The following is a 24,578-nucleotide window of genomic DNA, read 5'->3' as shown; positions in this document are numbered from 1 at the left end:
CCTAGTGTGGAATAATCAGCCAAGTGTGGAATAAGCAGCCTAGTGTGGAATAACCTAGTGTGGAATAATCAGCTTAGTGTGGAATAAACTAGTGTGGAATAACCAGCCTAGTGTGGAATAAGCAGCCTAGTGTGGAATAAGCAGCCTAGTGTGGAATATCCTAGTGTGGAATAACCAGCCTAGTGTGGAATAAGCAGCCTAGTGTGGAATAACCTAGTGTGGAATAACCTAGTGTGGAATAACCTAGTGTGGAATAAGCAGCCTAGTGTGGAATAAGCAGCCTAGTGTGGAATAACCTAGTGTGGAATAATCAGCCTAGTGTGGAATAAGCAGCCTAGTGTGGAATAAGCAGCCTAGTGTGGAATAACCTAGTGTGGAATAAGCAGCCTAGTGTGGAATATTAGCAATAACAGCACACACAGCAGAGGCGGTACCGTGCCCCGTCCCCTTACCCAGAAACGTGCCGAGGAAGAAGACTCCGAGGGGCACGTTGATGACGGGCGAGGTGATGTTGATGAACCAGTTGGGCAGGAACGGCGTGATGCGCAGGAAGATGATGTAGTTGATCAGGTGCTCTCTGTGGTTGTCCACCTGCGGCAAGAAACACAAGTCAGACAGGGAACCAGAAAAAAAAGGTCAAAGGTTACCTCATTCTACAAGATTTCTGTATCATTCTATGACGTTTAGACGCAGGGGAACAGATCAACACTACTGTATCATTCTATGACGTTTAGACCAGTGTTTCTCAAGCTTTTTTTCTGGGGACCCACTTTTTAAAAATGACAGACTATCGCGACCCAACTTGTGACTGTGGTAGTTAACAAACTAGATCAGTGGTTCTCAAACTTTTTCTTTCATTCCCCACTTTGATCAAGGGGGCATTCTCGAGCCCCACCTGTCCCTCATCACTCTAAGAAAGTGGTAGGTCAAGCTTAAAATTTTCAAATTTATTGAAATAAAAAAAAGTTCTAAATATATCCTCTTCAACAGAGTTAAAATCAGCTGGTGCTGCAGATATAATAATAAATAAATACATAACACACATATTTCTGTTTTCCAGCAACATATTAGGAAGCATTGGCCATTTTACAGCATTGTACAATTCAATGAAATACCAACATGATGCATTAAATGGATCCATAATCCAGTCATACTGAGCACTGCTGGTTGGGAAATATTTTTGAAATAAACTTTGCAGGGATGTGATGTTGGCCTACTGTTTAATACATGGGATCACAAGAGTGCCTCCCAATCAGACGCTTCAGCATTTCGCTCAGAAATCTCAAAGGCATAATACTGTCGCTTCGAGGCTTCTGTCCATACTTAAGTGTTTTTGGTGAATGCAGTAATCTTATTTGCTAGATGAGGTAGGTGCTTGTCTTTGCCTTGTAACTGGACATTTAACTCAAATGTATCGCTAAGATATATCAAATATATCGCTAAGATAGGCCAGCTTCATTAAGAAATGTTCATTAGTGAACGTGCTTGCAGATTCAAACATGCGCCTTCCTCCAAGAAGAGGCTTAATCAGAGCTCAAACACGCATCGACAGCACTTTACCTCGAAAGCCACCTTGCCTCGCTGTGAAACAGTACAGCCTTTTGGTCAGCTACCATCTCTTCGCAAAGCGCGAATAGAATAGACGCTTTTTAAGGGCTGGGTTTTGATGAAATTCACCACTCTCACAACAACGTTCAAAATCTCATGTGGGTCGGGACTAACTAAGCTGCCTTGACACAAGCGCTTCCCTGTAAATAACACAGTGCGTCCATTGCACATCGGGTGCTACCTGGGCCCAGGCTACAGAGAAAAAAATAAGATAAAAAAAACACCAACTGATTTTTGGCGAAGTGCTAGCAACTGGCGGTGCCGCACACTCAAGCTCCATATGACAGCAGGTCTTTACTTCACTACGTCTCGGCCTGTAAGGCCTTCATCAGATTTGAAATCAGACTGAACACATCGTCTCAACTACTAACTCAACATGTTAATGCTCCACGATATAAGGCCAACATACTGCATACTAACTCTGCCCCTTAGCCACCCAGTATATAAGGCCAACATACTACATACTAACTCTGCTCCTTAGCCACCCAGTATATAAGGCCAACATACTACATACTAACTCTGCTCCTTACCAACTCCACTACCACCACCCAGTATATAAGGCCAACATACTACATACTAACTGCACAGCTATGAAAACAAAGTTAGGATTCAAATAACATGAGGCTAATATATGTGCATGGATTAAAGTGACGTGATTAAAACGAGGCTACAGGGTACACTTTCTATATAATTAATGCCCCCTACAGGTAAATGCATAGAACAGGGCTCTTCAATTGGCGGCCCGGGTCATTCCTACTGACCCTTTAAAAACAATGTAGGCCTAATCTCTAGCAAGCACATGAGCTGTTCTCCATTCTTGCATCTCTCGCTTGCTTTAGTCCTGCAGCCACTGCACCTCAGCCCATTGAACAAGTTAGGCTACATTACAATTCATTACATTAGTACATAAGCTGAACGTAAGTGCCATAGTTTAGTTTCAACCTAAATTGCCACGTTGGAGTTTATGTACTAGCCTACTAATATTTAACAGGTTGCACCACACAAATAGTTTCTGTCAACAATATCGCAAAAAAACACGGGCACAATTTCCGCAAAACTTGGTGGAAAGGTGGAGCAGATCCGACTCAAAGTATTTCTATATAGTAGCCCGATGTCCTTCATTTCTTCACGTCTTACAACATAAACAAATGCAATTATAGTCTAGTGAAGTCAGAAATTAGCCCGTCTAAAGGCCTCTTGGAAATAATGTGGCATAACATTAAATGCGCACTCAATTGCGATTTGTAGCAAAAAGTATCACTGATAGCGAAGGTAAATTGCATATTTGTAAATGTGACAACGGCAAAACGTTTTGTGGTTAAAGTGAATCGAGACTTTATAATAACCAAAGCAAGTGAAGGAGATGATTTGCACCTCCGTTCACCAAATAAAGGCCGTGGTTGTGTTTCTACAATATGTTGGCACAAAACGTCATTTCTGTCAGAAACCAAGTAGGCTAAACGTTTTCATTGTCATCGTGAACTATGACGATGCCCATGCTCAGTAGGCTATGTTTTTCATTTATTCAAGCAGTGACATTTGGTATAATGCATGGGGTAACGTGAGGTGCGTCAGAAAAAAGATGGGCCTGTCCCTCTCAAACCATGTTAAAATAGTGTGATTAGCAACCAGAAAAGAAGAAAAATTCCCGGAGGAGACACCACCGGACCCCCGTGTTATTATTATTAGGCTATTCTGACCGGCCTGCACTGCTAAAAAAAATCTAGAGGTCATCTCATTTAAATGGTGGGAACGTCAAATGTAACAAGTGGGCCTATAAGTCAGAAGAGCTACATATGCGACTGATTACACATTTAATTCACCTGAACAGTGTTTGAATCCTGTTTGTAGGCTACTCACTGGAAATCTTGGACCTAACAGTTACTGTGCAAAGCACAGATTCCATTACTGTTATCTGTCATCACAGATTTAATTCCATATTAGCCACCAACAACTGGGTAATGATGTTATGCATGTACAAAATACAACATTTGAACACCCATATTGCTGCTGTTGTACTTCATTGTATATACAGCTGTTAATGTGATTAGCCTACTCATATTTCAAGCCGCATTTCTCCGGCCCCTCAGTTGTGATGCTTTTCATGAACTGGCCCCCATTACAAACTAATTGAATAGCCCTGGCATAGAACATAACAATCCTATGATTTGTGTACCCTGTAGCCTCATTTTAGCCGCCAATGGCCGCTATGTGAATAAGGCGAATTGAGAGGGTTCTTGATTGAGATTGAGTTTTTCTGATGAACAAAACAATATTTCAGTACTATCCCTGACCATTGCCGACTAGCCATTGCTGTTCTATTCTACTGCAGCAATATTGTAGAAAGGCTTTAACTTACACTCTTATTTAATTACTTCAGGCCAATTTTTTTCTTGTTAATATGCAATTCAACACCAAGTAAAATCTACAAAATCAAGTTTGCAAGACTTCCCATTTCCTCATCAAAGTAACGAATCAGAACATTCGAGATATTGTTGCCTTATCCGCATTTACAGTTTTTTCTGATTGCTTAAGCACAATTTTTGCAAAACTCTACACACAAATGGCAAAACCTCTCACCCAATCAGCAAAACACTGTAGTTCTCTTGCAAAAGCTAACACACCTTGCTTAACTCTTCACACCTTCGTAAAAATGGTGTTTTCGTATGTTCGTGGTGTTTCCGTACAACACACTGATGGTATGAATAAAAAACACATCTGGCTTTTGCTTTCTCTGTGCACAAGGTAGACTATGTCAGTTTGAGGTCATACTTTTGTCATAGTTCTGTAAACATAAAGGGATCCAAACTTCAAGTATTAGTGTTTATTTACACACATCAAAACAAACACAAATGTGTTTTTCCAAGTCAAAACACAAAATAGCAATTTCACTGAGACAAAACAAATCAGTCTACATCGGGTCATCTCTCAAAAGTTCGTCTACATCACATGCAATGTCCTAGTCCAAGGCACCGGGAAAATATATTCTGGAATGCCGTATCCAGGCCTGACATGACAATATCCCCACATGTAGACTGATTTTTTTGCCTGTAAAAGGGCTATTTCTTACTCTTCTCACCCTTCCTCTTCCCCCTCCCCATCCTCCTCTTGCTCCTCCTTGTCCTCTTCCTCTAACTTCACCTCCTTGTCCTTGTCATCCTCTCCCTCTCACTTCTTCACCTCTTCCTCCTCTTCTTCCTCCTACTTCTTCACCTCCACGTCCTATTCTTCAGCCTCCTCTAATTCTTACTCTTCTCACTCTTCCTGCTCCCTCTATTGTACCCATTGTACATTACCTGTGGCTTATTTATAGTGCTTAGGCTGATTGCAAAGTGAACTAATTATCTAAAACAGTTTTCACATGAGAAAGTGTGCCAGAGAGTTGGCAAAATAGTGAAAATAATAGCCATACATGTGTATAGATTTGCTAGGAGTGTGTTGATCATTTGGAAATTGAGTGTAAAGCATGAGTTGTGTTTACAGTTGTAAACTGTAGAGTGCTGTGCAGTGAATTGTGCCTACAGTTGTGCAAAGTGTGTGTTACAAAATTGCAAACTGTGTGCAAAGCAGTGTTTGTGCTTTTAGTTTTGCGAACTCAGTGAGTGGTTTTGCTATAAGTATTAATAGTTTTAGGAATTGTGCTTTAAGAATCACAGTTGTGTTTAAGCATTCAGAAAAAACTGTAATGAAAACATGGTAGTTTTGGCTTTTACAGACAACTCAGTTTTCCAATAAGCAGCAATACTATGTGTGCTCCTGCAGGAGGTCTGCACTTTTGATAAACGGCAATCTGGAGAGGGCGCTTTTGTCTTCAGCAACAGATTGTATAAGGTTGACAAGAGGTTGCGATATGGTGAGGGACAGGTCGTGTTGCGCTATGAAAGAACATGCGTAGCCTACTTTCTGAGCGCAAAAACGGTCAGCCATAGATAAACGTAGCCTACCTCTGTTGTGGTGGCTAGTTGCACCAGGTAGGGAAGATGTCCTGAAGTGCACGAACGTTAACCTTATGGCGGTCTTCTGATTGGTGGCGTGCTAAAACGTTTTCTTGCAGCAAACCGTGCAAAAGCAAACCCCTGGCACTGTCATGTCTTTACACCATGGCTTGCTCGTTCTCCCGTTTCCACCAGCCGCCCATCTCCATTTATTTTTTTAACCGTTCCTTCCATTAGCAACAACGCATCCATGACGGTTCGTGGCCTTGCCAAATAGACGCACACAAATCATGACGCCAATATGCGAGGTTCTGGTAGGCCTACTGGTTATGGTTTTGTGCTATAAATTAATTATATTTTATAGTAGAGTTTTAAGTTGACTATTTTAATTGCTTGGTTATTTTTTGTCAACATACACTCACAACCTACTATCGTTAAAAGTGTAGCCTAGGCCTAAGTAAAATAGGCTACAAGGCTGTCTGTGCGTCACAAACACGACTGATCCCCTTTCTCAACAGTTCGCGATGATGACGGTGATATTTTTTTTTTTTAATGTTAACACGCTCAGTCAAAACCTTCCGTCGCAAATGGTGAAGCACATTGTTGGACATAACAGACGGGATAATAAATGGCTACGGGTTAGATTGCGTCTTTACACATGTTGGTGGCATTGATTAAAAACTGTAACAGTAATAGGCTACGGGTTAGATTGCGTCTTTACACATGTTGGTTGCATTGATTAAAAACTGTAACAGTAATAGGCTACAGGTTAGATTAGCGTCTTTACACATGTTGGTGGCATTGATTAAAACTGTAACAGTAATAGGCTCACGGGTTAGATTGGCGCCTTTACACATGTTGGTGGCATTGATTAAAACTGTAACAGTAATAGGCTACGGGTTAGATTGCGTCTTTACACATGTTGGTTGCATTGATTAAAAACTGTAACAGTAATAGGCTACGGGTTAGATTGCGTCTTTACACATGTTGGTGGCATTGATTAAAAACTGTAACAGTAATAGGCTACGGGTTAGATTGCGTCTTTACACATGTTGGTTGCATTGATTAAAACTGTAACAGTAATAGGCTACGGGTTAGATTGGCGTCTTTACACATGTTGGTGGCATTGATTAAAAACTGTAACAGTAATAGGCCACGGGTTAGATGCGTCTTTACACATGGGTTTGAGAACAGTAATAGGCTCAGATTTTCTTTACACATGTTGGTGGCATTGATTAAAAACTGTAACAGTAATAGGCTACGGGTTAGATTGCGTCTTTACACATGTTGGTGGCATTGATTAAAAACTGTAACAGTAATAGGCTACGGGTTAGATTGCGTCTTTACACATGTTGGTGGCATTGATTAAAAACTGTAACAGTAATAGGCTACGGGTTAGATTGCGTCTTTACACATGTTGGTTGCATTGATTAAAAACTGTAACAGTAATAGGCTACGGGTTAGATTGCGTCTTTACACATGTTGGTTGCATTGATTAAAAACTGTAACAGTAATAGGCTACGGGTTAGATTGCGTCTTTACACATGTTGGTGGCATTGATTAAAAACTGTAACAGTAATAGGCTACGGGTTAGATTGCGTCTTTACACATGTTGGTGGCATTGATTAAAAACTGTAACAGTAATAGGCTACGGTTAGATTGCGTCTTTACACATGTTGGTGGCATTGATTAAAACTGTAACAGTAATAGGCTACGGGTTAGATTACGCCTTTACTTTACACATGTTGGTGGCATTGATTAAAAACTGTAACAGTAATAGGCTACGGGTTAGATTGCGTCTTTACACATGTTGGTTGCATTGATTAAAAACTGTAACAGTAATAGGCTACGGTTTATATTGCGTCTTTACACATGTTGGTTGCATTGATTAAAAACTGTAACAGTAATAGGCTGCGGGTTAGATTGCGTCTTTACACATGTTGGTGGCATTGATTAAAAACTGTAACAGTAATAGGCTACGGGTTAGATTGCGTCTTTACACATGTTGGTGGCATTGATTAAAAACTGTAACAGTAATAGGCTACGGGTTAGATTGCGTCTTTACACATGTTGGTGGCATTGATTAAAAACTGTAACAGTAATAGGCTACGGGTTAGATTGCGTCTTTACACATGTTGGTGGCATTGATTAAAAACTGTAACAGTAATAGGCTACGGGTTAGATTGCGTCTTTACACATGTTGGTGGCATTGATTAAAAACTGTAACAGTAATAGGCTACGGGTTAGATTGCGTCTTTACACATGTTGGTTGCATTGATTAAAAACTGTAACAGTAATAGGCTACGGTTTAGATTGCGTCTTTACACATGTTGGTTGCATTGATTAAAAACTGTAACAGTAATAGGCTGCGGGTTAGATTGCGTCTTTACACATGTTGGTGGCATTGATTAAAAACTGTAACAGTAATAGGCTGCGGGTTAGATTAGCGCCTTTACACATGTTGGTGGCATTGATTAAAAACTGTAACAGTAATAGGCTACGGGTTAGATTAGCGTCTTTACACATGTTGGTGGCATTGATTAAAAACTGTAACAGTAATAGGCTCTTACGTAATGGGTTAGATTAGCGCCTTTAACGTTGGTTGCAATTAAAAACTGCGTCTTTACACATGTTGGTGGCATTGATTAAAAACTGTAACAGTAATAGGCTACGGGTTAGATTGGCGTCTTTACACATGTTGGTGGCATTGATTAAAACTGTAACAGTAATAGGCTACGGGTTAGATTAGCGTCTTTACACATGTTGGTGGCATTGATTAAAAAACTGTAACAGTAATAGGCTACGGGTTAGATTCGTCTTTACACATGTTGGTGGCATTGATTAAAAACTGTAACAGTAATAGGCTACGGGTTAGATTAGCGTCTTTACACATGTTGGTGGCATTGATTAAAAACTGTAACAGTAATAGGCTACGGGTTAGATTAAAACCGTAACATGTCTTTACACATGTTGGTTGCATTGATTAAAAACTGTAACAGTAATAGGCTACGGTTTATATTTAAGGTCTTTACACATGTTGGTTGCATTGATTAAAAACTGTAACAGTAATAGGCTGCGGGTTAGATTGCGTCTTTACACATGTTGGTGGCATTGATTAAAAACTGTAACAGTAATAGGCTACGGGTTAGATTGCGTCTTTACACATGTTGGTTGCATTGATTAAAAACTGTAACAGTAATAGGCTACGGGTTAGATTGCGTCTTTACACATGTTGGTTGCATTGATTAAAAACTGTAACAGTAATAGGCTACGGTTTTAGATTGCGTCTTTACACATGTTGGTTGCATTGATTAAAAACTGTAACAGTAATAGGCTGCGGGTTAGATTGCGTCTTTACACATGTTGGTGGCATTGATTAAAAACTGTAACAGTAATAGGCTACGGGTTAGATTGCGTCTTTACACATGTTGGTTGCATTGATTAAAAACTGTAACAGTAATAGGCTACGGTTTATATTGCGTCTTTACACATGTTGGTTGCATTGATTAAAAACTGTAACAGTAATAGGCTACGGGTTATATTAAGGTCTTTACACATGTTGGTTTGCATTGATTAAAAACTGTAACAGTAATAGGCTCACGGGTTAGATTGGTCTTTACACATGTTGGTGGCATTGATTAAAAACTGTAACAGTAATAGGCTACGGGTTAGATTGCGTCTTTACACATGTTGGTGGCATTGATTAAAAACTGTAACAGTAATAGGCTACGGGTTAGATTGCGTCTTTACACATGTTGGTTGCATTGATTAAAAACTGTAACAGTAATAGGCTACATCGGGTGGCATCTGTTCAAGTCATAGGTGACAACCAAAATGAATGACCTCCCCTGACAGGAGTTCCCGATAGTAGGCTAAGAAATTGTCTACATTGATGCAGACTGCATGGGGCTAATACAGCACCTAGACTATGCATGCAGTCTGCATGGGACTTGATTAATACAGCACCTAAACCCTCACTGCTCCCCAAGCGCTGTTGTTGCAAGCAGCTTACTGCGCCGGGATTAGTGTGTGCTTCACCTCACTGTGTGTTCACTGTGTGCTGAGTGTGTTTCACTAATTCACGGATTGGGATAAATGCAGAGACCAAATTTCCCTCACGGGATCAAAAGAGTATATATACTTATATAGGGATCAAAAGAGTACATATACTTATATAGGGATCAAAAGAGTATATATACTTATATAGGGATCAAAAGAGTACATATACTTATATAGGGATCAAAAGAGTACATATACTTATATAGGGATCAAAAGAGTACATATACTATACTTTATATACAAGGCTAGTATATGTGGTCCATACAGAAGGACAATACTGCCTCAGTCACACAGTCATGTCAAAGCAGCAGCCTTATGGATCCTCAGGTGCTTTTGGTCACCTATCACACCAATCAGAGAGCAGCATGCAATACATACCTGCTGAGACCAGTTCTGGACTCGCTCCGTCAGGTACCTGTGCACCACAGGCCGCCCCACCAGGTAAGATAACAGGTAGCAGAAGGACGCACCCAGACCAGAGCACTGAGAGAGAGGGAAGAGGAGGAGGAGGAGGAGGAGGGGGAAGAGGAGGAGGAGAGGGGAGGAGAGGGGAGAAAAGGAGGAGGAGGAGGAGGAGGAGGAGGGGGGAGAGGAGGAGGGGGAGGAGGTGGGGGAGGGGAGAGGAAGAGGAGGAGGAGAGGGGAGGAGAGGGGAGAAAAGGAGGAGGAGGAGGAGGAGGAGGAGGAGGAGAGAAGAGGAGGAGGAGGGGGGACAAAAAGTGGAAAAGGCCAAACAGGGCATCACTACACCAGAAACTGACAGCATACAATACCTGTCCTTACTGTGGAGATGTTGTGGGGGTGGAGGTGTTGGGGGTGATGTTGTGGGTGGGGGTGAGGTGTTCTAAGGTGGAGGTGTTGTGGGTGGGGGTGTTGTGAGTGTTGTGTGGGTGGAGGTGTTGTGAGTGGGGGTGAGGTGATCTGAGGTGTTGTGGGGGTGGAGGTGTTGTGGGTGGAGGTGGGGGTGTTCTGAGGTGGGCACTGGACTCTAAATGTACTTCCTGTTACCACTGAGTTACACATTATGAATCTGAATCTTTTAATTATTCTACCTTGTTTTTGTTTTCTTTTCATGATATCTTGAATTTCCCCTTGGGGATCAATCAACTAACTAACTAACTAACTAACTATCTATCTATCTGCTGTTATTTGCTGGTACTGTTTGCTTGTCATATAAAGCACACTGAATGAGCCCTCTGTGTATGAAATGCACTACTCATGGGCTTCATCAGGTCCAGTTCCACGGGTGTGTAAAGCACCTAGACTATGCATGCAGACTGCATGGGGCTTGATTAATACAGCACCTAGACTATGCATGCAGACTGCATGGGGCTCGATTAACACAGCACCTAGACTATGCATGTAGACTGCATGGGGCTTGATTAATACAGCACCTAGACTATGCATGCAGACTGCATGGGGCTTGATTAATACAGCACCTAGACTATGCATGCAGACTGCATGGGGCTTGATTAACACAGCACCTAGACTATGCATGCAGACTGCATGGGGCTCGATTAACACAGCACCTAGACTATGCATGCAGACTGCATGGGGCTTGCAGCACCTAGACTATGCATGCAGACTGCATGGGGCTTGCAGCACCTAGACTATGCATGCAGACTGCATGGGGCTTGCAGACTGCATGGGGCTTGATTAACACAGCACCTAGACTATGCATGCAGACTGCATGGGGCTTGCAGACTGCATGGGGCTTGATTAACACAGCACCTAGACTATGCATGCAGACTGCATGGGGCCTGATTAACACAGGGGACCCATGAATATGAATGCGCTGGAGTGGACTCACCAGGCAGACGAGGAACAGTGCCAGGGGGAACGGGTACAGGTACCCAGAGAGGATGCTGAGGAAGATGGATCCGGGGATGGCGAAGGTCTGGAGGCTGACAACCAGCAGTCAAGGCAACACACCAGAGACGGGACATACACACACCTGTTTGTGTGTGTGCTTGTGCTTGTGTGTGTGTGTGTGCGTTTTCCTGTCTGTTCAGTGAAGGTGACCATTACAGCATCATCACAGAGTCAGTCAGTTTGTTGTCCTTTGGTCATTACACGGCATGATGCATCCCTGGCCAGCACACAACACTACTCTTCTACTGTAAGTTATTTCATTCTGAATGATTGAATTCCCCCCATCCACATGGAAGACGTACGGGTTAAATAAACATTCTCGATGCTGACATGCTTCAAAGCTGTGACCACAACTATCCCTTGCGGTTGGTCCAATACTGGCTGGCCAAATGGCCCTAGAGCGGCCCTCTGGTGCCTTCCTGTGAGATGTGCGCTGCGCACAGCAGCGAGCGTCTGGGAAGGATACAACAGGTACGTGGTGAAGTAGGCCAGCAGGACCTGCGAGTAGTAGGTGTCTTTGTACTTGGACAGCACGGTCCCCAGGGCCTTAGCATCCTCCATGTCCCTGGGAATCTTCATCTTCTCCTTCTCGTCTCTGCAACACACACACTAGCGTCACACAATCCCACAAATGAAAAATGACACTTAGCCTTCCTGAAACATGTTTATGAGACTCTGGGCCAAATGTACGTACATTTGTGAACATACCGTTATTAGCGTCATGGCCAACTCGCAGAAACCGCACGCTATAACTCTTATGTTAACGTTGTAAAGCTGCAGTTCTTTGGGTAAACAGCGCCTTGCTCCACACCCCTACTGTAATTTACGAACGTTAACAACTGAACGACATACTTCAAATCACAAGCACAGTTGAATGAAGTTAACGGATGACAACAATAAAAGGAATCAAACGTTTAGTGATCATGAAATAATACATGATAATACATCAAGGAGGAAGATGTAGGAAGATGGAAGATGATGATGTGCAAGTTCTACTTGTGCACATAGGCTATGGAAAATTGGTCAAAACTAGCAAGTAGGAAAGTTTAAGTGGATGACGTGAAAATAAGACATTCGAAAGGCCAACGAAAGTTAAGGTTGTTCGATATAGTGAAAAGATGCAACACTGGTGCTCTAATTAGCGATTCTGTTGTCTTTGAAAGGTTCTCTTATTGACGCATTTAACTGCAATTTGGATTAACACCTGCTTTTACAAGGCAGAAATATTTAGGCGCAAAATAGACGTGCACTTCCACGGGCGGCATCAGTTTTCGTACATACAGGGGAGTACCTAATTAGGCACATTTTACGCTTCTCCTCTCATATTTTTTCACGAAACTCCCACCTTCCCCTGACCCAGGGTTTCCTGCAGAAAATGTGTTGGTCAAGGTGGTAAGTCATAGGTCGGGGGGGGTCCGACTGGGGTCCGACTGGGGTGGGGGGTTGCTGGCGTCTTTTTTGTGTGATACACTACAGACTCTGACCATTTAACAATTATTTATTAAACACTACATATTAAATAAATAACCAGCTAACAGTTAACAAAGTAATAACACCAAGCAAACTATACAACAGTATACAAATATTTCTAAATATTTGTGTGATTTGTGCAATTTTAACAAAGACTATTACAAACTATAGAACAAGTGCAAAAGAAAATGCAAAACAACAAAATGTGCAAATGTGATGATCAGTCACTACTTATGGCAGAGCTGACAACTAGCATGGTTACAAGCCATCCTCCTTGGCTTTAAAAAGATCATTTCAAGGGCCCTTTGGTAATTGCACTGTTTTACTATTGGACCATTAATGCTTATCTCCATGCAGGCTGTCAGTCTGTTGCCCTGCAGCCGTCAATCTGGATCGCAGATCTCGTAAGTCTGTCCTGATCTATACACCGAGAGTGAATGAAGTTTAGATTATTTTATAGTTTTGTGTAATATGGATGGAATTTGAGCCCGGAGCGCTTTTTAATTTAGAGGCCAGAGTGGCCGCTCTGTTCCACTCCGATACCGCTCACACCACGAGTCTGAGGCATGCCCAACTGTCTTCCTAATAAAACCAAGACCGTTAAATTTCAAAGATATTGGCCATATAGCCTACAGTGGGCATCGCTTTCAAATGACCACTTCATTCACGCATTACGCGTCGTGAAGCTGCGTGAAGCTTTAGTACCACTTTCAGCCACTGTGCGTCGCTCTGCCACTGTACATCGCTCTGCCTGCCGTCCCTTACATAATTGTTGCCGAGAGTAATCCCAGCCTACGAATTCAATAACAAAATAAATCATGCATAATTAAACATTACCTCGATTTAGGCTACTTGGGTGTGGCTTAAGGCTTGACTACACGAAAATCGAAATCGAAATTTGCTGTCTACATTATTGTCAGTGTTGGGGTTAACGCAACTCACGCAAAATCAAAACAGTGGTGTGATAATTGAGCCAGTAGAGAAATAACTGTTCAGAATTAATCTGTAGCCTTGGGTAGGCTTCTGCAGAAAACAATGTTGTTGCCGATTTAATACTATCTGGCGACGTTTTTAACAGGCTACGCAATAGAGGCTTAGACAACTATGACCCACGCTTTGGTTTCAGAAATTAATTTGCCCTACTTCTTGACTGCAATGTAGTCAATTGACTGCTTGACATGTCATTTTTATTTTTCTGTACAATGAACAATTACATCTGCTTTATGCCGCAGAATTACATTCATATTTGGCTGACTGCAGACGCCCACTTCCCTCCCATATTCCAAGATTAAGATAGTAGCCTATACAAAAAGCACTTCATACTATCATAAAAAAATAGTTAAAACGAATAGCTATTTGCAATTTGACAAAACACTGGTCCTCATTTTGCGAATCGCGAGGACGATATGAGCCTGTTGCATTTAGATGTCCGAGTCACGATAATGTTTGAAAACCACTGGCTCGTAATCACAATAATTTAACACACGACAGTTGGATAACCTACTTAATCATGTCCCCATGCCTACATTTTTGTGAGTAGCATAGAGATCGTTAAAAACAATAAAGTATGGCTCTCCGTTTGGGACATCGAAAACTTATATTTTTAATAGACTACCGTCGAAGATACTGACTTGCAAAAGCCTCGATAACACGCTATCTCCACTATCATCAGTCATGCCCCTTGATCAAAGTGGGGAATGAAATAAAAGTTTGAGAACCACTGGCTTAACAAGTTACCTACAGTCCAGAACACAGAATCTGTTGCAATATTCTGATGATCGGGCGATGATATCGGCAAATGTTTGTTTTCCAAAGTAAGAATTTCACTTCACCATGCACCTTTGACAATACCTGGCCTACCTGGTATCATTACAAACATTATTCTGTGTCCTAAAACTGGCATATTTTATGGCATTGTGTCATGTAAGTTCGTTGCAAAATCTAGAGAAATGTGTGAGGTGGTCAGCGGGGGGACAACTGAGACACACATTGGATTGTGTTATTACTTGAACATTCCACACTATCCACAGCTGTGGTAGGCCTATCAGGGCAGGAGGATTACTGTCAGCGCAGGCTTTATATAAAATTCTTCAACAGAAGGCCTCGAATGTTGTCTTGTTTGTGGAGCTTTGCTTCGCTTCTGTAATTTCGGCTTCATTGAAAATGAGGGCTTCCCTCAATGACCCTCGAGAATAAATAAAGGTTGAATGAATGAATGAATGCAGGCTTGCCCAAAATAAAGGCATGTGGTTTGCGAGCCTACAGTAAATAACAGACCCGCCAGAATGTGTTATGATGCTTTTTACGAAAGCAAGATGTTTTTGGCACCCTACGACACTGCATGTTCTTAAATAAGAATGATCAGTAATATTCGACCATTAATTTGGGTAAATGGGCAAGCGTGACCACCTTGATTGGCTGATTGATGATTGTAACGGGGCATGGTTCCAAACACCTCCCTTACGATGATGAGTGGTCTCAGAATGCGTCGCTACACAAGGACGGAAGATGATGAATAACTGGGGCCGTGAGGGCTATTCACAAAGGCTTTTATCTTACTACTAGGAGTAGGCTACTCCTAAATCGCACTTAAAGATTTTAGATTGGAGTTTTCTCTTAAAAGTTATTCACAAAGCCTTTCAGACAACTCCTAAACTAGGAGTGAGTCTTCGTGGCTATGGATGACGTCATTACTCATGCACGAGCTTGACTGAAGTGACCACCTTGATTGGCTGACGATGGAAACGCTGAATTCCAAACACCTCTCTTCCGATGATGACTGACAGGTGACAGGTCGGAGAATGCGTCGCCACACAAGTAGTGCGAAGGACGGAAGATGATTAATAACTGAATAAAAAGGCCTAGCCTAAATGAATAAAGAGTAAGGCAAAACAAATAGCTTAGTAGCCTAATGAAACATAGGCCTATGGATTGATGCAGTAGCCTACCTTTGCAACATTATTAAATTAATCTGTCACTATATCCCTAGGCTACGTTTGCAAAGAGGAGAACATTTTAATTTGATTCACAATGAAACGTTACATTTCATTTATATGTTAACAATGAGTAGTTTTGGTTGTTGTTGGTGGCTTATTGCATCCCTTTTATGAATACAAAATTGTTCCCTCGCGATTGGAAGCTCCTGTTGCGCATAGGCTATTTCAAAACATCGCAACGTAAAATGCCACAAAAAAGCTGTTTATGAATAGGTCTTAGTGAGTTAGGAGTCCTCTCGACTTAAGCTGTCCCAGACTTAGGTGCTACTTTTAGGTCTAAAATGCTTCGTGAATTACTTTTTGTGAAAGAAATTAGGAGTCCTAAAGTTAGGAGTGACACGCCCATTATTTTTAGGAGTTGCTCCTAAATTCGCCAGTTAGGAGCTACTTTTAGCCTTAAAATTCTTTGTGAATACGGCCCCTGAATAAAAAGGCCTAGCCTAAATGAATCAAGGCAAAACAAATAGCCTAGTAGCCCAATGAAACATACGGATTGATGTAGTATCTTTGTAACATTATTAAATTATTCTGTTACATTACATTACATTTGGCTGACGCTTTTTAACCAAAGCGACTAACAACATGGTAAACAGTAAGTTTTAGAACAATTCTCACAATTTTAGGACAGTTTAAAAAAACATTAGAGTACAGTAAGAATAAGTCGTCGGTGAGTGCTGTTTTTTTAACAGTTACTTGTCAGTTTAAAACGGCTGGTGAGTGCTAGGATCAGTAAGACTTGTTGTAAGTGTTGCTATGAGAGTAGATGTTCTCTAAAGAGCTGGGTCTTCAGGAGCTTTTTGAAAGTGGAAAAGGATGTCCCTGCCCTTGTAAGAACTGGCAGTGTGTTCCACCAACGAGGAACAACAGATGAGAAAAGTTTGGATTGGCTTGAGCGCATCGGTGGTAGAGCTAGACGCCGTTCGTCAGAGGAGCTTGGCGGTCTGGAGGTAGTGTAAGTCTGTATGAGGGCATTCAAGTAGGTGGGAGCAGAGCCGAGACTACTTTGTAGGCAAGCGTTAGAGACTTGAATTTGATGCGGGCCGCCATAGGTAGCCAGTGTAGCTGGATGAGCAGCGGGTAACATGTGCCCTTTTGGGTTGGTTGTAGACCAGGCGCCGCCCGATTCTGGATCATCTGAAGTGGTTTCACTGCGCGCAGGCTGGGAGACCTGTCAGGAGGGCATTGCAGTAGTCGAGTCGTTGAGATGACTATTGCCTGAACCAGAAGTTGGGTAGCATCTTGAGTCAAGTAAGTCCTGATTTTCCATTATGTTGTAGAGTGCAAAACGGCATGACCGGGCGACTGAGGCAACATGATCTGAGAAGTTTAGTTGGTTGTCAAGAACAACTCCTAGATTTCTTACAGTCCTGGTCGGGTGAAACAGACAGGGAGTCAAATTTGATGTTGATGTCGGGTGTATGGTAGGTTTAGCTGGGATGACCAGCAGTTCAGTCTTTGAGAGGTTCAGCTGGAGGTGGTGTGCCTTCATCCATGTAGCTATGTCTGAAAGGCAATCCGAGATCCGTGCTGAAACCAAGGGGTCGTCAGGTGGAAAGAACAGATAGAGCTGTGTGTCGTCTGCATAGCAGTGGTATGAGAAGCCGTGCGAACGGATAATCTGTCCCAAGGAGGTGGTGTAGATAGCAAAGAGGAGGCATGTTACTATGCCTACGTTTGCAAAAGAGAACATTTTAATTTGATTCACAATAATGTTACATTTAATTTACATGTTGACAATGATTTGCCTAGTTTTGGTTGTTGTTGGCAAGTTATTGCATGTTAGTTATGCCTACAATGCAAAATTGCTTCCTCGTGATTGGAAGCTCCTGTAGCTGTATAGGATTTCAAAACCGCAGGTTTGTGAATAGGTCTGTGAGTAAGGAGTCTTGACTTCTTTTAAGCTGTCAGAGGTGGGAAGGTGTGATTTTTTGGGGGAAGGGCCGGATTAACTGGGCACAATTGTCTGATGGCCCCCCTTCCCCAGCCAACGATAATCGGGTGGTTAGTTAATAGGCCTATCGTGAAGATTTTTCCTGCCATCTAAGGCACGAGCGCATCTGTGAGGCCAAGCCTCACCAAGTAGCTCGTTTGTTTACAACTAACATTCTATTTAATTAAACTGCTTTATAGGCTATGCCGAAACTTTCAACATTGCTTTCAACATTTTGAATATTAGTGTCGGGTAAATTGAAATGTTCTCAAAGTAGCCTTATGGCTACTTTATGCCCCCCCCCCGTCAAGCAATATAACCATACAAACGCGCTTCCTGCACTCATTGTTTCAAAAGGAGTAATTTTGGCTTTGTCTGAACTGAAGAGCTGCGGACGGCACAGCACGCTATGCCCAATGAAAATAAATTAACGCAACGCAACACAACACAACACAGACCCCGCTTCTCGGCCAGTCACTGACATGAACGCGAAAACACAGAACCCGCTTCTCTCACGGCAGTCACTGACAGTAACCTAGAATAAATGCATGGGGAAAAACACTTCCCCATGACAAAGACATCGTAAAACACTGAAAGTTAATATTTTGTCACTAGCAACATTCATCTGTCCTTTGTCAAATGTATTATGTTCCAAGTACCCTATGCGTAATTCTGCTTCATAAAGTTGAACAAATACATTTGATTATTTCACAGAAAAATATAAATAGCCAGTCTACAGTGCAGAGTTGGTAAGTTATGGTAGGCCAACTTGCAGTGAACATACAAACAGGGGAAATTATTTCTCTTGCAGCTGAGTAGCCTCAGGTGCGCACGTGAGACATAAGGCCGAACATGCAAGCCCAATGAATCGTGCTCTCACGACAATCAATCGCCGTTAAACTTAAATAGGTTAACATCACTCTAAGTTCGCCTTCAAGCAAAAAAACGATGATTTGAAGACATCTGTTTCGTTGGAAGGGCAAGGGGTAGCAACAGGGCAACACAGAGACAGGCCCGATGGCAGGGCTGTTATGAGAGTATTAAAATATGGGATATTCTACGGGAAAACATTAAAACGGCAAGACAGCGGGGAAAGTTAAAATACGTGATAAACACGGAAAAAGTTGGCACGCACTGTTTCGGTCCCCGTGCACAGGGATTATGTGTCATACTATTAATCACATATGATTATTTGTGAAATTGTGCAAACAGGCGCAACACATTTGAAAAGGAAGGACTGGTAGCATGCAAGCTCACGGAAAAGATTGATTTAAGAACGTTATCACAAAGTGTGTGGCTGTGGCGCGGGCGGAAGACAATTGGCAGGGGAGGGTCATGTCTTTTTTAACAATTCTGTCGGAGGGTCATTGAACAATTTCTAGCAGCCAAGAGAGGGTCATGCAACTTCCAACTGAAGCACTCAAAATTCCTCCGGTGGCCCCTTCAATAAATAATCAGTCCCTAGATTGCTGCTGGGCTATATGTCTTGGTTCTGTTAACAACTCATTGTCAAACGCGATGGCCTATCTCAAGGTTGCATCGATTACAAAACAAACATGCAATGTGAACGTCTGGGATTGGGAGAGCACTAAATGCTCTACTGAATAAGCACAAAGTCAAACCTTTAAATGAAAAACACTCTTTAATAATCCAAAAAAATAAACCGCTAATGAAGTAAACTTGTGACCATCAAAAATCGCTTATCGCTTGTAACTCCGTGATACCAGGACGTAACAGGAAGGCATTTGGCTGAGCAACGGAGGTTAATATGCTCCATGTTTTGTCCAAATGGTGACTATCATCGTTGCACTTTCGAGAAAACCGAATGTTTCATTCGTCCCCTCGTTTCAATCGTCCCGGTTGTACCTACTCAAAACGCAGATAGAACCTTATTATTCTAAGGTAGCGAAATAGCGTTCAGCATGATTCATGCCCAATTAATTCCTCCTGTTAAAGTGTTCGCCTTTGTAGTTTGGTTTCGTGATAGCCTATGATAAACGGCTTATGGCCAAATATGTGAAAACGTTAAAATACAGTAGGCGATAAACCCGAAAAAGTTGACAGTGATTTTTCATAATCACTTTGGAGGGTCATAGAAAAATGTATTGCTGGCGAGGGAGGGTCACGCTTTTTGGACTAATGCTCCCAAAACTCCTCCGGTAGCCCCTTAAATAAATAACGAACAGTCCCTAATGAAGTAAACTTGTGACCATCAAAAATCGTTTATTGCCTGTAACTCCGTGATAACAGGACGTAACAGGAAGGCATTTGGCTGAGCAACGGAGGTTAATACTCTATATTTTGTCCAAATGATGTCTGTCTATCATCGTTGCACTCGGAGAAAACCAGAATGTTTAATTTGTCCTGCGTCTCTACGGCTGCAAACGGGATTCACTCGCAGTTAACCAAATATTTCTTTATTAGGGCAGGGCAGGCATATTTCTGGCTATTAGCCTACATTATTTCTAAACCAGTCTGCTAAAGTCTGTAGTGAAGTCTGTGTAGGGTTTTCCAGGCTCCTGGACGGGCCTAGGCCCATCTATTGTCAGTCTTGCGCGTCTGATTAGAGGGCTTTCCTTCGTTTACGCTCACCATCTTAAAAAGACGCGCAAGTCAACACCGCGCTTCGCTCAGGTGGCTGTTTACTCGGCCGCTCCTCCGGTCAAATTCGTGTCAGGTCAATTTCGCTCCCTGGTCCCAAACTAAGAGCAACGGCAATATATTTCACTCAGAACATTTATTTTAAAAGACTGCAACACTGATAGTACAACAACAAACAAGCATGGCAACGTTAATACACATAAGCCTAAAACTAAAGGGATCAGACGGGATTAATTGCCAAAAGAATACAGGCTTAGCATCCAAGTTTTACTTTAGCCTTCTACTTGATATGAAGCATATTCAAATTGCTCACGTTTTTCTTTGCTCATGTTTCCGCGAAATGTGTCCTCTTAGATTCCAAATTGAATCTTTACTCACTGGAACAGTGTCACCACCACATGGTTATTCTTGCTCTACATTGTTAATATCTAGTTGTTTTGTAGGAATAGTACACTGACTAAGAGAGGCCTAAATTAGATACACCATACAAGCATTAATCATAGGCATGTTATATTTATACCATAAAACAGGAATTTATTGAACGCATTTGATCACAGCTGACAAATTACGCAGAAACATTATCAACTGGAGCGAAACAATGCATAAATGTAGCTTCTGTGCGTCATATGAAACACAATTGAGACAATAGATTGACCATATTGGACAACTGCAAAGCCTTATCATAGGCATGTTACATTCATGACATGAAAAGTGGAACTTATAGTTATAGAACGAAAATGACAAATTAAGCTGTCGGCTAAACATTTTAAACTTGCGCCAAACGGATGAATCCAGCATCGGTGCGACGCATAAATTAAAACACAAATTGAAGCAACAACTTGATCATTGGACAATCCTACCACAAAACCTTTCCATAGGCCTGCAACGTTTATGACATAAAAAGTGGAATATGAACTCATTTCATCACACCTGCCAATTAAACGGAGCTGTGGCTGTTCGCGATTTGACTGATTCTTGGGAGCGAGGAGCGAGATATTTGCACCGCTCAGCTCCGCTCACTAGCTCTGATTCGGTGGCATATCACATGTTAAAATTATAAAATCGGATTATTTTTCGATTCATGACATGTTTCTTCTTATTTTTTTAATGCGTTCTGCAGAGAAGGGAGATTGGCGTTGGTCACGGTTTGGAATGAAAGGGAGAAAACAAGACAGAGTAACACGTTTTTTTTTTTTTACGAAGTTAAGGCTGGGCCGCAGTTAAGGTGGCCGCCTTGACTGCAAAGTGCTGCGGGAAACCTGACCCTCCTATGAACACTTAAGCAATATAGCACGAGTGAGAGTGGGGTGTTGTTCGGCCGTAGCCCTGACCCTCCTATGAACGCTTAAGCAATATAGCACGAGTGAGAGTGGGGTGTTGCTCGGCCGTAGCCCTGACCCTCCTATGAACGCTTAAGCAATATAGCACGAGTGAGAGTGGGGTGTTGTTCGGCCGTAGCCCTGACCCTCCTATGAACGCATGCATGAGAAGCATGAGCAGAGAATAAGAAGAGCAAACGGACTCAGAGGAGGGAGCACACAATTCTACCACAAACTAAATAATCTGAAAACACCCCAATATTGTTTAAAAATGTTAATTTCGACATCGTTCTTACGCATCAAAAAACAGTTCCCTTTTCAATAGACAGCGTCTTGGTTGCTAGGTAACCAACATTCCAGATCCCTCGTTACTGGTCTTTGTGGTTTACGGGCTGAAATCACATTCATATCTAGCTCTGCTGCATGCATGTTACAAGGACACTGGGCCATGTCATGTAAGGGACATGGTACTGCATGAGAAGCATGAGCAGAAAAGAAGAAGAAGAGCGAACGGACTCAGATGAGGGAGCACAGACTGAAAGAGGAGGAGTTAGCCAGTAAAGTAAAAAGTACATAACACATGTTCATAACACAAATAATGCGTAACGAAATATTAACGCAAAATGCATTGTGTTTACCTATTTCCTTTGTGGGGGGCTAATGTCAAGTAACAGAGGCCGCAAAACCTGAAGCAGCAAGATCGTTTATTTTATTGTCTATGGAGTTAGCTGAAGACGGAACGTGAGAAACTTGTAGGCGAAAAATTAATAAGTTTTAAAAAGTTGCCTGATCAGTGATCACCACCACCAGACGCATCACACACTGTGCATAGACAGTGGAGAGACAGAGGAGGGACCAACATTTAGCCAATAAATAATAGCTGTAGGCTACTGCAAACTGTTTTTCACACTTGTTAGAGAGAGTATATGATGTCAACATGCATCAACAGCATGTTATATAAAGATGATACTTTTGGGGCCCTCTCTATAAAGATCCAACTTGAACATAGGCCCTACGCTACTCCATTTGATTGAGAATGTGTCTGAGCGCACACAAGGGGGAAAGAAAACAAGTGCCAGGTTCCAGCTGGGTTGTCATTGTTGATGATCATTTTTGAAACTTAAGTTAAGATTAAACTAAATGCGGCGGTGGTTGGAACAGACTGATGGGGGCGAGAAGAGGAATGAAGCAGGGGATGAGGATATCGACAGAGAAATAGACAGACAGATAGATAGATAGATATATAGATAGATAGACAGATAGATATGCCCAACATGAAAAGAAGTGTTTGCACTTTGTGTATATTTTGCGGTAATGTATTATGCCAACAATGTTAATAAAATGATCAAATGCATTCAGTGACATCTCATAAACTCTTAATTCTCTTATTTTCACCGGAAAAAAATTGGCTAGAAGAAATTCTGATTGGCTAGTAACTTTAGAATGTGACCAGCCACATTGGCTTTTGATCAAAAAAGTTCATTTGGAACCCTACCTGTTACTATCTATCCAATCAGAGTGTGTTAAAGGATGTTAGCTTTGAAAATCAATAGTTAAACCACCAATCAACTGGGGGAAATGACTTGCTACTGGAAGTGCTGCAGGGAAGTGCTCACATGCTGAGTTCTGGAAAATTCCTGTAGACCAGGTACATGACGGACGCAGAGCAGGCGAAGATGCCGACGAGGATGAGGAGCGACACACGAGCCGATCCCACCCCTTCATATGAAGACCCTAGGGACACACACACACACACACACACACACAGTTAAAGTCCTACTGAGGAAAAAAACAAACACGACTTCCTCTGGCCCACCGTGACTTATTGCGCTGCTGGCAGCAATCATTAACTAGTAGTTGCATCATTTGTTGTGGCGTGATAATGTGGCTTTCTGTGTCATCTTGGGCAACTCTGCGGTCAGCGACAAAACACACAGACACACTCACTGCTATGGGGTACTGATGGTGAACATGTCCAGGACAGTTTGGACACCAGTGACCTGAAGTAAACTCTACTCGGGTAACGGCATAGCTGTGTAACTAAAGCACGGGACTCATTAAGTCCGAGCAGCTACACAAACTACACCTTTGGCAAAGTAACTTAGCAGTTTACAACTAAACTCCTTTTTCGCCTCTACATTAGGCTATACTTTGACAACCACCGAGGAGATCTTAACGTTAGATAATGTCATTTGAATGTCGTTAAAGAGGCTCAGTTAGGAATTCCAACCAAACCAAGTTGAGAGAACCGTCTTGACTGCTATGCTTGTAATGTTAAATTCAACCATGGCCTTGTCATAAGACGTCCAAAAGCCGATGTTGAAGATATGGAGTTTAATAAATAGCGACCGAATGGCATCGTCCCGACATAATCGGACAGATAGCGGTCGAACAAAACTGACAACGCTATCTTAGCAGCTAGCATTAGCTGGTGAGTTGCCAATATTAGACTCTAGTTACCTTTAACTGTCAAAGTTTCCGTAGGCTTCGGTTCGTCTTCAACTAACGGTGTGGCTTCTGCCTCCCGCGCGGCGCCTCTTTTCTTTGCCATTCCGTGGGGAAATCGGTCGGTAATCTGTCGGTAAAAGGCTAATATGAGCGGAACGGCCCGGCAGAAGCAGATGTACTGACAGCGAAGCCCAGTTGGGGGTTCCTTCCTGATTGGTGCGGCAGAGCTACGCAAAACAGCAGCGACAGTAACGAAAATTCCAATATGGCCACCATTCGCACATACTTCAAAGTAAAAGTCAGAATGTATCAACTCATGAAGAGGAAAATTATTAATTTAA

At 42.1% G+C, this 24,578-nt stretch overlaps 1 protein-coding gene across 1 annotated transcript in view; it reads right to left on the bottom strand.

The window, feature by feature from the left end:
* tmem41b (transmembrane protein 41B) overlaps nt 1–24,447 on the bottom strand; it is a 27,826-nt gene extending 3,379 nt beyond the window's left edge. Inside the window, exons 1-6 of the mRNA XM_048232189.1 lie at nt 24,250–24,447; nt 23,406–23,523; nt 11,940–12,068; nt 11,412–11,505; nt 9,981–10,085; nt 453–591 (exon numbers count right to left, since the gene is read on the bottom strand). Coding sequence (XP_048088146.1) covers nt 453–591; nt 9,981–10,085; nt 11,412–11,505; nt 11,940–12,068; nt 23,406–23,523; nt 24,250–24,340 — 676 coding nt within the window. The 5' untranslated portion in view covers nt 24,341–24,447. The remainder of the gene's footprint in view (nt 1–452; nt 592–9,980; nt 10,086–11,411; nt 11,506–11,939; nt 12,069–23,405; nt 23,524–24,249) is intronic.
* Nucleotides 24,448–24,578: the final 131 nt, after the last annotated feature.

The sequence above is a fragment of the Alosa alosa genome, chromosome 21 (assembly GCF_017589495.1).
Source record: "Alosa alosa isolate M-15738 ecotype Scorff River chromosome 21, AALO_Geno_1.1, whole genome shotgun sequence".
In the NCBI taxonomy this organism is placed as follows: Eukaryota; Metazoa; Chordata; class Actinopteri; order Clupeiformes; family Clupeidae; genus Alosa; species Alosa alosa.
The sequence above is the reverse complement of the archived record's forward strand: the minus strand, read 5'-3'. Positions and strand labels throughout refer to the sequence as shown.